The sequence below is a fragment of the Hydractinia symbiolongicarpus genome, chromosome 3 (genome assembly GCF_029227915.1).
Source record: "Hydractinia symbiolongicarpus strain clone_291-10 chromosome 3, HSymV2.1, whole genome shotgun sequence".
NCBI classification, from domain to species: domain Eukaryota; kingdom Metazoa; phylum Cnidaria; class Hydrozoa; order Anthoathecata; family Hydractiniidae; genus Hydractinia; species Hydractinia symbiolongicarpus.
In genome coordinates this window covers 15,240,543-15,254,301 of record NC_079877.1, presented here as the reverse complement: position 1 = coordinate 15,254,301, position 13,759 = coordinate 15,240,543, and the positions used below count along the sequence as shown (strand labels likewise).

Here is a 13,759-nt window from a genome sequence, read left to right as displayed (position 1 = left end):
CTGGTTTGGAAATATAAAATGAGGCCATCTCATCAAAATTTTCTTATTTTTATTTTCCTTTCCTTTAGTGTGCTAACAAACACTCGTGCCACGTTTTGTGGTATTACAATGCTTCCTTCGCCACTTTTAGGCTTGTTTTGGCTTGCTGATCATTTGAAGTATGAGTAAAGGAAGTTAAACGGAACTTCAAAAAAAGATTGATTTCATTGATAATATTGGCATAAGGTGTTTCTATTTACAATAACTTGCGTTCATTTAATAGTACTTCATCACAACTGAATTATTTGAAAGATCTATACAAAAAGTTGACGCTTTGGACTCTGAATATTAAATACAATTTCAATTTTGATTTCATTGATAATATTGGCATAAGGTGTTTCTATTTACAATAACTTGCGTTCATTTAATAGTACTTCATCACAACTGAATTATTTGAAAGATCTATACAAAAAGTTGACGCTTTGAACTCTGAATATTAAATACAATTTCAATTTTGATTTCATTGATAATATTGGCATAAGGTGTTTCTATTTACAATAACTTGCGTTCATTTAATAGTACTTCATCACAACTGAATTATTTGAAAGATCTATACAAAAAGTTGACGCTTTGAACTCTGAATATTAAATACAATTTCAATTTTGAGAATAACAGCTATTTCTATTGCATCTTATTTTCAAACATCAGTGATGTTAATAAAATTGTTGCAAGTTTTTTTTTCATTTAAATGGAAAAAGAGTGTTGTTGTTAGATTGCTCTGAGAAGGTAATTAACCATATATTTTCTGTATTCTGTTTTACTTTTTGTTCAGCTTCTGCGATTCTTAAAGGTTTGCGCGTTTAAAGTCTTAGTGTTGCTAAAATTAACATAGCAGACCAACTTAGTTAACCCTTTAAAGTAGTGAAAGGAAGTGTTAAGACGTCCATTATCAGAAAAAGGGGAGTTCTTTTTGTTTGGACGAGTAGAATGAACTACTTAAAAGTATGACTTTGGTAAGAATTTATTTTTTTGTAAATATCTTGTATATAAGTAAAAAAAAAATCTCTAGAACTGCTCTTTTTCCGTAAAAGTATTGCTCTAAAGTTTAAGGGATTTGACCTATTGCTGTTAGAAGTGTTGCTTGTCATAAATTTTCTTGATGTCTTCTTATATTTTTATTTCAGTTTGTTTACTTAGAGAAATTTATTTTTCATTTTTATGTTCAAGCTTAATTGCTGTAATAACTAACCGAAGGAATTTTGCTAAGACACCCTTTTTTATAAAAATTCTTTTTATAAAAATCAATCTCTAAAATTTTAAGAATATTCTTAAAATTCTGTTCTATTCAAAATATTGATGGCAATAATAAGGTGGAGATTGGGTGGATTTCATTTTCAATATTTTGTGCGTCCATTGCACTGTACTTCAATGAAAGTTAATTATTTAAGATTTTTATACAAAAAGTTGACGTTTTAAATTCTAAATATTAAATTATATTCAAATTTGTAAAAGCTGTTTCTATTTTAGATTTGTTTTGCAACACCTAAGATATTGGTTAGTGTTTTTGCGAATATATGAGTTATCTTGTTTTGGTTATTTCAAAACAGAAAGACTAGAGGAAAAGAGTTTCGTCGTTAAAATGCACTGAAAAGGTAATTAACCAATTATTTTTGAGCATTTTAGTACAGGTGGAATCTTTCTGATTCACAAACATTTTTTTATAATAGTTATGCTCAATTTGAGAAGTTCACTAGAACGAAGCCTTACAGTGCTGTTATAGGCTAATTATAGCTTTTTAAATGTTTAAACCGTCTCAGTTGGAAAAATGCGTCAACAGCCATTTCTGGTTTTTTGACAAAATTTCTAGTTTGTCTCTAATCTTATGTGGATGGCTGTAGCTATATTCAAAAATGGTTCTGCTAGCAATAGAGAAACTCTATCAATTTTCTACATTTTATACATAGAGTAAAAAAATAATGGCACAAAGTACTACGAACTTCACGCAAGCTGATTTAGTCGCTAGAACCAAACATATTCTAGCATTGTGGAACGTAAGTTTATGCGTATTTCATGCATAACGAAATACGTATAAAGGTATTTTTAGTGGTAATACAACTCATCCATTAAAATCAAAACAATAAATAAACAAGAAGCCCTGGGGGCTCTAAGAATTTCTGCGCGCTACCAAAATATTTGATGGAAACCTACTAATTCGTTGTGTTATTGTGCCAAACATTCGAAGGGGTTTGGTGCATGAACCTCTGAGGATAAAGCCCATCAGTGAGATTATATCTTACAACAAACGCAAACAAAACAAAATGTGTCATAATAAACTCGCATTTTAAAAGAAATTGCTAAAAAAAATACAGCCTATCATTCATGGTTGAAAGTCTTGCGATTGAAACGTTTATGGTCTTAAACGGCATTAGTTGACAAAAAATCAAAATTTTGATGTAACCATCATGTTCAGCATACTCTATTTGTTTACTGTTCCAAATTTTGTTGAAAATAAAGTAGTTCTAATTTTTCGACCAATTTTGGCCTAAAATGACATTTAGGTGACAAAAATCAAAATTATTATGTGACCATTATGTTCAGCATACTTTTTTTGTTAACTGTACCAAATTTTGTCGAAAACAAATACCAATTTTGGTCTGAAGCGTCAATACTAGACTTCCCAGTAGTTAAGGAGCTTGGGTACGAAGTTTATATCTGTGACAGACCAACGTGAAATCCCAGGGTCGATTTTTTCTCAAAAAATCGGGCGCGGAAATTCAATAATTAAGTAACAACATTAACATTCCCATTGGCCATAAAAATTGAGTTAAATTTTGTTTTGAGAAATTACCTCTTGTTGTAGAAAGATCATGTCAAATGAAAATAATGTTTAGTCATCACTATAAAAAATACGCATCTGTCCTGCTCTAATAAAAGCTGTCCTTAATTGGAACATTAGAAATTAATAAAAATATTTCTTATTTTATATATTTCAGCAAACTATTTATCAAATATCAAACGATGTGAATAAGTGATATTATCATGGATTATGGTACGATTAAATGAGATTACCTTTTGCTATATTATTTCCTTATTTTTAAACCTTAGATCACCAATAAGTTGCTGCTTAGTTTAAATGGTGACTTATTGTTTCGGAATAAATAACTTTGCTAAAGAATCAAGTTTATAAAAGCAGCTTTTACTTTTACTTTGTCTTCGCTTTGAAAGTTATGTGCACTGAATGCAATTTTTTGCAGTATAAAAACCGTTTCTTTCTTCCATTATGCAAGTAGTACATATTTGACCATAGAATTTACTTCCATTTCTATCCAAATTTCTATTAATTAGAACGACTGCTGCTCGCTTACAAAGTCGCACGATACTTTAAAGGCAAACAAACAGAAGGCAAAAGGTTTTGCAATGTGTTATATGAAGATAGTGTGTCAGTTGATGAAAGATATGATCGAATGCCTGGTGATCCCGTCCTGGATTGTGTGTCTAATTGGCTTTTCTGTGTGGAAACTGGAAACATACAGCATGCTTTACGAAGAGTGAACGATTGCTTCAAAGAATGCACTCATAATTTTGCTATAAAATATGAAGATTTGGAGAAAAGTCCTTTGAAAAATGGTACAGATAAATCCGTTGCACTTTTATTGACATATAGTGTGTGTGTGAACACTCATGTATTTCAATGCCATAACACATATTTTCTCCTTAGTTGATACAGCACCTTCTGCAATTATGTTTGATGATGATGCCAGTCGGAAGAAGATATACCGAAAGATTGAGGACAATGCGGTCATGGATACACGTTATATTGCACACTTTCTAATTCCCTACGAAAAAGTCGTTGAACAGTACATGGACAATCCAAATAACACAAAAAAGGTACTACACGAAGTCCTGAAGCGTTGGTATTGGCACACGCCTGATGCATCTCGCACTTGGAACAACTTGAAAGCAATCCTCATCTTTCTGTCTCACCGAAAGTTGGTTATGGAAATTGAAGGTTCGGAGAAAATTCTTTACAAATGTTTTTACTGTTTCCATTTGATCTTAAATTAAGTTCTGTGAATCTTGCGTTCTGGTTGACGAATGTGGTATGGAAAGATATTCCTTCTTATCGGAACAAAGTTTTTTCTATCGCTCTGCTACCATACCTTGTTACAGTAACTTTATCTAAATTAATGCTCAAATTGAGACGTAGGAAAAAGAATATGAAATTAAATTAATATTATCTTTCAAACTTTTACCTTCTCCAGTTACCTTTTGACTTACAAATCAATACTAAGAAATCCAAAACATTATAATATCAAAACAATAATGTGAAGTCATACGATGCCTGCTTTAATCCCTCATTATACATTATAGGGAGCTTAAGCGTGTTCTTTAATTCTTTTGTAGGTAAAGATGATTTCCAAGATTGTGGTAAGTGTTAAGTCATATTTATATACCACTTCATCATTCCGGAAACTGTCTAAACTGTTTAACCACAAAATACTTGCAGAGAAGTTCTTATCGTACTTGTTTACTAGATAAAACTCACATAGTGTCTCATATGCTATCAACTGCTGTTATAGCAGTACCAAACTCCAGTGACAAAATAAGCCTGCCCAAATAATTTTAGAGTAAAGCTTGAGCACAAATAGAACATCTCAACAAAGACCTTGGTTAGCTGAATGTGACTTTCTTTTAGTCACTTATAGTAAGAGGACAAAGAAATTTAAACTTTTAAGTTGAATAAAAATGTAAGCAGAAATGTAAGCTGATAATAATTATGTTTTTTCGACAGATTCGCAAGCGCTTCTCTGGTTTTAGTGATTTTCCTTGTATGTAATTTAGTTTTAGAAACAAAAATAATGTCAATTAATTTAGGGGCAGTGTATTTTAATTGTCGTTTTGATTGGTGGATAGGAATGAAATAATTTTAGAGATTTCCAAAAGACATTTATTTCAACATATTTTTAACAGATTGTCATTAATATTGATAAATATTTATTACTTATTAAATTAATTTTTTCAGGTTGTACTGTTGATACTCCAAGGTTTGTTCTTTTTATATCGCATTTCGATTTCATATTGGGTTTCTTTCGCTAAAAAATTATTTCTGTTCGGCGTCATTGTAACGATCTTCCTTAATACTAAGACAATGCTAATATAACAGTTACTAAAGTAAAATACATTTTTAACACAATGTATCACTTTTTGTGGTGTTTTGTTTACAAACACTAAAAGCATTTTAATGTAGGATACTATAAGAACAAGTTAAATGTGAATATGTTCTAAAACCAGAAAAACGAAAATCTTGAATGCTCAAAAGTTTCGTGTATTATCATCAGTATGTTCACGATAGATGATACACAATCTCGTTAGGCTAATTGTTTAAACGTTTTTTTATCGTATCGTATCGTGTATTTTCAAACATTTGGAAAATTTGTGTTCTGCTTCTTGTGTTTATTTCACTGTACAACGAGAATTCAAAATTGATATTACAACATTATTCGATTGATTTTTTTATTAGAACAAACGGAACAGATGTCCATTCTTTTTTTAGTTATATGCTGTACAAAAACTTCCAAAATAATCTGGTGTTACAACTTGATTCAAACTGGACAATACAAAGCGTAAAAGTCGATTCAAAAAATAATGGCACCACCCAGACGAAACTTCTTGAGGAAAAAGAGGATTATAATGTAGAAATTAAAGAACCAAAGTTAGTCTTGACACTACATAATTCCCAGTCATTATACATACAAAAGTTGGTTGTCAATATGGGTGATGAAAACGATAAAACAGAGCAAATTCTGATTAAAGGTGATAGTTCACTGAGAAATTTTCTTCACATATTTCTTCAATCCCTTCGAAGTGTCCACTGAAGGAACATACCGATACATCTTCTTAAATTAATTAATACAGGCATTAATTCTAATTTTCCTGGAAAATTTTGCGAAAACACCTCTGTGTCTATAAATATTTTCGCCTATATTTTGCGACGTAAATTTTCAACTCAAAAAATTTAATTATTCACATGAAATTCAAACGTCGAAAAGCGTGGATTTAGGCATTGATTTACACTGGACCTTTTATTAAAAAGCACACCTCTTCAAATTAATTGCCGCATCATTTTTCAAATTAATTGCTGCTTTTGATCTGTTTTTGATAAGAGTTCCCACGACATAAAGTTTTTTCTTCGTTGATTAATTAGCTTTCATGTTCTTCTAGAAGGTTATATATCCTGTTTTTCGTTTGACAACTTGAACAAGAAAACATAACGGGCGAATCTTTTTTACTCTTCTTACAAAATATTAACAGTGAGCCTTAAACGTTAGGATTATGTTTTGCTTTTGTTTCACTGATACTTTACTTAACGTACTCTTGTTCACATTTTCTGTTAGGAATAGAGTTGGCATGCATACACAAGACATCGATCAACACTTGCCAACATTTGAGCGTTTTCACGCATAACGCCGAGATAGTTTCCGAAAAGATACATTCCATAACAGAGAGAAAGATGGAGAGAATGAACGTTCAATTTTTGTGTGGTGGCACGATTGAAAGAATGTCTCCTGATGAATACGATAAATTTGCGACAAACTATGTCAACCGATACTTTACTGGTGATAATACATTCATCCAGGGATCAATACAGTTTCCACCTCCAATATTGGGCACATCATTATCTCGGATGACGCAGATCATTAAAAACGCTATGGACAGATCCAAATATCGTTTATTTACCATAATTACTCATTACAATACCAGAGAACATCTCAAGTTTTGGAAGTTGGATGACGTGACGCATTTGCATCCTGAAAGCACGTCTGATTGCAGCAACAGAATCCTGTTGTTGTATGAGAACACAATCATCAATATTAGATACACGGAAACCAAAAATGCATTCGTTATACAAAAAGAATTTGAAATGGGGGAAGAAGATTTAAGTGACCTGTCCAGAATCCACACCACATATATCCAAAACGGTACCATGACATTAGTTAATGTGGTCGCCGCGCCTGAATTTGAGAATATAAGAAAATCAAATATTTGTAACGATTGCCTGATACTAAGTAAGAATACCTTGTCTGATGAGAAACATATTCGAGATTATTTCTCCAATATACTGCATGAATTGAAAAAAGGAAATAGTGGTGATGGTAGCAAGCAGCGTTACATGAGCATGATCAGCCAAATCATCTGTTTCATAGCAACGACTGATGCCAAGTGCAAAGTGCCATCTCTAAGCGAAGATGTTCATGATCAAGTAACCTCGTTGATGTACACACCACAGCAACTTCGAATTCTGTACGACAAGTCCACGAAAAAAATAATCACGGGCCCTTTAGGAAGTGGTAAAACAGTGCTGGCATTATCTCATTTAGAATTAATTTACAAAAGTGTAGACAGGCAATCTATTATCTTTTATGTTATCTGGGACGGTAAGACGGTATTGATACAAGATGTTATCTCTCATATAAAACGACTCCCGCAGAGAAGTCACGTAACAGTCGATATCAAAAATATTGTTGAGTTAGCTAAAGATTTAAAAATGAGTAAAGTACCGACGATTTCACAGTTGCTAAAGTCACTAGTTAAAAAACACTTGGGTCTTTCAGTTCATTTAATTGTCGATGAATTAGATGGAGAGATGTTTGATATGAAAGAATCATCATCATTGCAAAACTATTTCCAACATAGCATACATGTAGAAAGATCCTTTGTCGTTTTATTTCCACAGTCTATCGAAAGACATCGCAGCCTTATTGAATACGAGAATGTAACAAAACAAGAGAAGTACAAATACGAAGAAACAGGAATGGAATTGTTCGAGTTAACCGTGGCGATGAGAACAACTAATGCCCTTTTTCGATTTTTAAAAGCTTTTGAAGATCTGGTGGCAACAACAACGGTCGAAATTAAACTTCCTGTGCAAGAAACTCAACAATTTGATGAAGAAGTGAATTTAACTGATAGCGAAAATGTGGACGGGGGAATGACGAGCGTCCTTCCGCAACAAGACCAAGACCAACATCAACCTCAGAAACAGGAGCCGGAGCAAGAACAACAAGAAAAAGCAAACAACCCAAGGCCAGAATCACCACAGCAACAATCCGAGCCACAAGAACACCAACAAGAATTCAACAACAAACAGAAAGTCCCTACTTACAGCATGCTAGAGTTGCAAAAAGATGCGATGGGTCCCTTTGAATCACCATTTGATATCGATGCTGTTGCTGCAAGCATGAAAGATGAAGAGCTTTCAAAACACGTTAGAACTGAATTGGAATTAAAATTCAACTCAGCTTTTTTGATTGGGCATAATATCCAAGGGATTAAACCACGGATAATACATCCAACAAACAAAAAAACCACAGAAGACGAATTCCTTGTAATGTTAAAGTTGGTTTTACAAGATATCTGCTTGGATCATGAAACCAAACGCTTGTTCATTTACAACAAAAGTCACCAAAGATTCACATTTCACAAGCTGCTTAAACTGATGGAAATAGATTATTTTTACTGCGATGAATCTACACAATGGAAGATTGAAAAAAGCGATCTTTCAATGGCAGATTTTCGTGACTGCGCAAATTACAACATACTAACCAACCATGAGGGTAGTCGTGGCATTGAAGCAGCTCAATGCATTTGCATAATGGATATGAGCGACAACAAGTTAATGCATTTGGCACTAGAGGGGATGTCTCGAGCGACACAAACGCTCATCATTATTTCAACTTCCAACTTATCCTCTGCTGATAATCAAAACCCATCAAATGGATATTTCTTAAGAGAATTAGCATCCGAATATTTGATTGAAATTGGCCTAAACATTGTTTCTAACCGCGACATTGAGAATCCATACACTACATTGTATGAAAATAAAACAAAGATAGTTTATAATGTGAATAACCGAAGCGTAGAGTATAAAGATATAGCAAAGGAAATAAAAAAACTAAATTGCCATCAACCTGCAGATTCTAATATAAACGCACGTGAAATTGTTTTTCGCAAGTAAGAAATTTAAATGCTTTGTTAACTGCTTGCTTTTGAATTATATCTCTGGTAGAATTGACTCCTTAATTTCACCAGAGACATCAAACTTGACACCCAAGGTAAGTTCACCTTTTCTTTATTTATCTAATTATTTTTTACAGTGTTTATCCACCCAAAAAGATTACTGACATAACATGCAGATACTTGAGCAGCACGTCATGCGAACTAACTTGGCAAAATTATGGTTATTCTTACACATTAAGAGTGCAAGAGCGCAACAGATGGAAAAATGTTTTCGTTAATGGTAATTCTAACCAATGCATTATCAGTCATTTGGTGGCTGGCTTGACATATAATTTTTGCGTCATTGCTAGTAATAAAGCTGGAATATCGGAAGGCAACAATGTAGCTTACAGCAACAAGTACGATATAAATATATATATAATTTTCTGACAATTACCACAAAGAGTGCTCAATGTTAAACAGAGCTTTTTTATGTTTGATCAGGCAAATGATACAATCGTATTATTCTATGATGTTTTTCTATAAAAATTCCTATTACCACGTATGATATAACAAAAATAATTATATATATTATATATGTATATTATATATATTAATATGCTATTATATATATATTTTATATTAAATGTGAACAAACAAGGAATACAAAATGAAGCTACATTGACAGCGGCATTTCGGTAATAACAGATCATACCCTTTTTATCTAGACCGATAACAAGCATTTTAGATGAAAAAAACGAAACAGTAACATTTAACGGTGAGAATTTTAAATTTTACATTTTTACTCCACAATTAAAATTTCTTCATTTGTGTATCTTTAATTTCTTTTTTTGTTTTACATTTTCTTAAGATATCAAACAATTGATTAAAAATGATAACTTCGATGAATTTAAACGTGTGATCTCTTGCAACTCGAAGATTGTCGACTTAAGAAGTTCTGGTGATGAGACTCCTTTGACATTCGCGGTCAAACATTCAAAAAATTTGTCGATCATACAACTTCTGATTGCTCACGGGAGTTATGTTTGGGCGAACATTAGCGAAAAGAATAACAGTTATCATTATGCAGCGTGGAAAGGTCTTGACAAGGTATTAGAGATGTTGTGTGAAGAAGACGTAAGTTATATTAATCGCGAAGGTTCAAATTCTTGGACACCATTAGAATGGGCGGCACGTTTTGGTAATATCGCGTGTGTGGAAGTGTTGTTACGCTGTCAGAACATCGAAGGGGAAGAAACTGCTTTTCAATATGCTGCAACTTCGGTCAATTTTAACAATCGCAAGAAGATAAGAGAGATAATTGAAAGTTTCATGGAGTGAGTTTGATTATTTTTATCACCCTATAGGCTTAAAACCCTTTTCAAACAAAAAAAGAAATCAAAAAAATTGCAGCTGCAGTTTTTATGAAAATAGCCTGTTGTTACAAAATTAATTGTCACGTAAAAAATAAACCCTGTAGTCTCATTGAATCAATAAACTTTAGACTTTTGCCAAAGTTTATATTACAGCAAAATTTGTAACTACGTAACTGCATTTAGCATACGAATTATTGATTATCAATTTTGTTGCATCCAAGCTGCATTTAGTTTGCTTTCACTTTTTTAGCCAAAGGTAGGTATAGAGCTAAATATCCACAACCCAAGCTCAAAAGGAAATAATGTTAGCTAGGATAAAGATCTGTTATATCAAGCTTACTAAAAACCCTAAAAGAATAGCATTAAATAAGGATAGCTAGCCAGCTGACTTAAGGATTTTCCATGAAATTATTTGTTCGCAGTCTAAATCTTAAAATCAGTTTGTTTCCGATTAATACGTAGCTAGAGAACTTGACATTATAATAACTACGTAATTACAAAATTAAAAACCTCAATCCAACTCCACCGCACACCTTCGAAACTAAACTGGCTGTCGAATGAACCTTCGATCCATATTAAGGCTGCAATTGAATTCTTTTGCACAGACAAAAAGAATACGGCTATTAACAAAAAGAACTAGTACGGAAATTTACTTTTCATAATAGTCGATAAAGATATTGCTGTATAATTTTAACAATTGTATCTTTAGCTTTAAGTTTTTATGTGTTGTTTAACATGAACCGGTTATGGCCGGCAAGAAGAAAAAATGAAGATTATTACAAAAATTTCACGGCATCCTTCCGTCCTTTGAATATCATATTTCGTGTTTCCGTAGCACGACTTTGTTCTCGCAGACGCACAGATAGGAAATAATAAAGGATACTATTTTGTAACCCCTGGATAAATATAGGGGGTTGCCCGAGCTTTTGATATGCGTCACAGGCGGACTAGGGTCATTATGAGACACGTGTACTTATTACTTAAAATTACTAAAAGCAATGAAAAAAAAAGGTAAATTAAAAATTCCCCCATAGTAAATTAATTATTGTGAGGTACAGTTGGGAACAGCGAAGACAACCCCCGTCTTATTTCGTCTGCAGTATGCCATACCGAAGATATTTTTTTATTTTAGCAAATTACTATTTTTGAAAATTGGGAAATCTTCCAATTTCAGAAAGAAACTTTAAAGTCTATTTACATTAACATCAAAAATGTTTACCAACTGCTGTGCAACAGCCGCGCAATTTACAACTGCAAGGTTTATTTATCAAACACACATGTCGTGCAACAATGTAACGTAAGAAATGTTCCCTACAAGGTTGTACAAAAATGTTGGGCGGCAACAAAGGGCTAATTCCAAGGCAAATTCATAGTAACAAATTTCTTAGACAATTCTACATAAACATACATAAACAACCCTGAATTCGAATTTAAAGTATTTCGCTTACGTTAGACTTCGCGTTGAAGTTTTGGACAGCGATAATCTAAGGTAGAAAAACAGAAGATTGCCTTCCTTTGATTTACTATGTTATTCCTTTATTGTAGGCGAAAAAAGAAGTCCAAGAAAGACTAATCCAATCGCAGTTAGTGAGGTAAAAAATTACATTGAATCCCTTATACAGTGGTTTTTGCTAATTAATGGACACACCAAAAGGCATCCTCGTCCCCAGGGTCTTGTGGCCCCTGAGCCGTTGCCGCTATCAGCTTTATCAACAAGGCAAAATGCCCTGGGAACGAGGTTGACCAAAAGGCAGACACTAACAGAAAAATGTCTTTGCAGCGGTCGTATTCTAGTCAAATCTCATAGCTTCTTTACAAACCTTTGAACGGTAGTAAACCGACATTTAAAGTCAATAGCCCCTTTCCCGATTAACCCATTTACCGAGAACTTCAGTTTCCATAAATGGTAAAGGGAATAGAAAATCGACAAAGCCTGTGATATATAATTTATGATTTGTCCTACGACTACGTCTTTATCCAAAAGTCAACCTACATCTTTTGTTGTGTTAATTAGATTCACTAATATTATTGTTATCTCTTTGCTGTCTGAAATAATGCCACCAGCCCCAAAAACACCAAAACCGATCTTCAAAAGCCTGCAAATATGAACTTTCTGAAAGCAATTATCCGCTTATTAAAGAGACTGTTGTGTTGCTTAAAAATATTTTCTCCGTTTTTATTTCTCCAACATAAAATTGTCTTTACATTTTTAGGGAGATTAGAGAATCCAAAAGATTATTCAAATTTTTTGTACAAATTCTTATTAACCGGTGAAACTAGCCAGGCCCAATATTCAGGTGAATTATGAAGATATAGTAAAGACCTGTTGATTTCAACACAGAACGAAAGCTGGTGAATTTGCGGTTGAAGAACATGGTTATCGAGAATCTTACTAAACTTTATATTATGTGGCTTGTAAAACTTAACCTAACTAAAATTTTTTTTGCAATTCTTTAACAATACTTTATTGTATATTTTTAAGTCAAAAAGTTTTCGGATTGAGTTCGTCGCAAATCAATCTTTAGAAAATGTGTTTTGAAATGTTCTTTTGCGGAAATGCTTTAATGCATTTTTTTATATTGTTTTGATGTATTTCATAGACGTTGATAATAAATAAATCTTTCTAAAATTTTGAGGTATTTCCTCGATTGATAATTGGTGGACAATTTCGAACACATGGGTTCAAAAACAGAACCCGTCCCAATCAATGATTTTTGCGCTTATTACAGTCTTAAGGCCTGTTCATATAGAGGCGGGCTTGTTCGGCCTTTTAGCTTTTTTATGGATTTCATTTTTTTGAAGAATTCCTTGTAATTTAGATTTCCTTTAGCCTAACCAGGCCAGCTCGCCTCATATGAACGTAATAAAATTTCAGTCCGCTTAACCGAGCCAGCTCGCAATATATGAAAAGCTCCTTAAAGGGGTTTTCGCGAAGAGTATTGGACGGCGATCTGTATCTGAGCATGCGCAGTTTTGCTTATTTTGATGTTTATTTCAATAGATTCGCTTCGCCGTAAAGCAGAAACAGTTTCTACTTTTCCGCGGCGTAGTATTTCGGTGTGAACTTTTAGCCAATCAAAACACAATATTTAGTGCTATTTTTAGAGAAACTAATTAATGGAAATAATTCTAAATAACTGCTTGGTTTTTAAAATCCTGAACAAGTGCTTAAATTCACAATTTCAAATTCGCTGCGTTTTTTTGTTTCCCGTGCATATCAGAAAAATATTTTGCGGCTAATTCGCCGCCGGATTCGCTATTCACAATTTGCTTCTTGAAAATACCCCATTAGTGTTGTTGTTGAGTGATAGACCTTTTCTGCAAGTTAAAATTTGGATATTGGCGCAATAAAATAAATCGTAGATAAATTTTGTTTACAAGTTTAGCCTTCCTGCTAGTAAATGCCC

General features: G+C 33.0%; 1 protein-coding gene across 3 annotated transcripts; it reads left to right on the top strand.

Moving 5' to 3' along the window:
- The first annotated feature begins 711 nt into the window (after positions 1-711).
- Positions 712-13,235, top strand: LOC130635930 (uncharacterized). Of its 3 annotated transcripts, none has more exons than XM_057445458.1 (13): positions 712-765; positions 2,973-3,028; positions 3,325-3,606; positions 3,698-3,988; positions 4,384-4,407; positions 5,003-5,024; positions 5,534-5,793; positions 6,375-8,991; positions 9,135-9,395; positions 9,705-9,754; positions 9,848-10,313; positions 11,898-11,944; positions 12,566-13,231. In XM_057445458.1, exons 2-12 carry the CDS (start codon positions 3,019-3,021, stop codon positions 11,923-11,925), a joined length of 4,311 nt encoding a protein of 1,436 aa, XP_057301441.1. In that variant the 5' UTR covers positions 712-765; positions 2,973-3,018; the 3' UTR covers positions 11,926-11,944; positions 12,566-13,231. The 3 variants fall into 3 exon arrangements, with proteins under 3 accessions (XP_057301441.1, XP_057301440.1, XP_057301442.1); XM_057445457.1 differs by lacking the exon at positions 712-765 and adding an exon at positions 1,339-1,631 and having other exon boundaries at positions 12,566-13,230; XM_057445459.1 differs by lacking the exons at positions 712-765; positions 2,973-3,028; positions 3,325-3,606; positions 5,003-5,024 and having other exon boundaries at positions 3,871-3,988; positions 12,566-13,235.
- The last annotated feature ends 524 nt before the right edge of the window (positions 13,236-13,759 follow it).

Excerpts from the sequence above, each read along its gene's own strand:
- LOC130635930 (XM_057445458.1), top strand. Across the intron at positions 5,794-6,374 it reads AGAGCAAATTCTGATTAAAG|GAATAGAGTTGGCATGCATA; the intron begins GTGATAGTTCAC and ends ATTTTCTGTTAG. Across the intron at positions 10,314-11,897 it reads ATAATTGAAAGTTTCATGGA|GCGAAAAAAGAAGTCCAAGA; the intron begins GTGAGTTTGATT and ends CCTTTATTGTAG.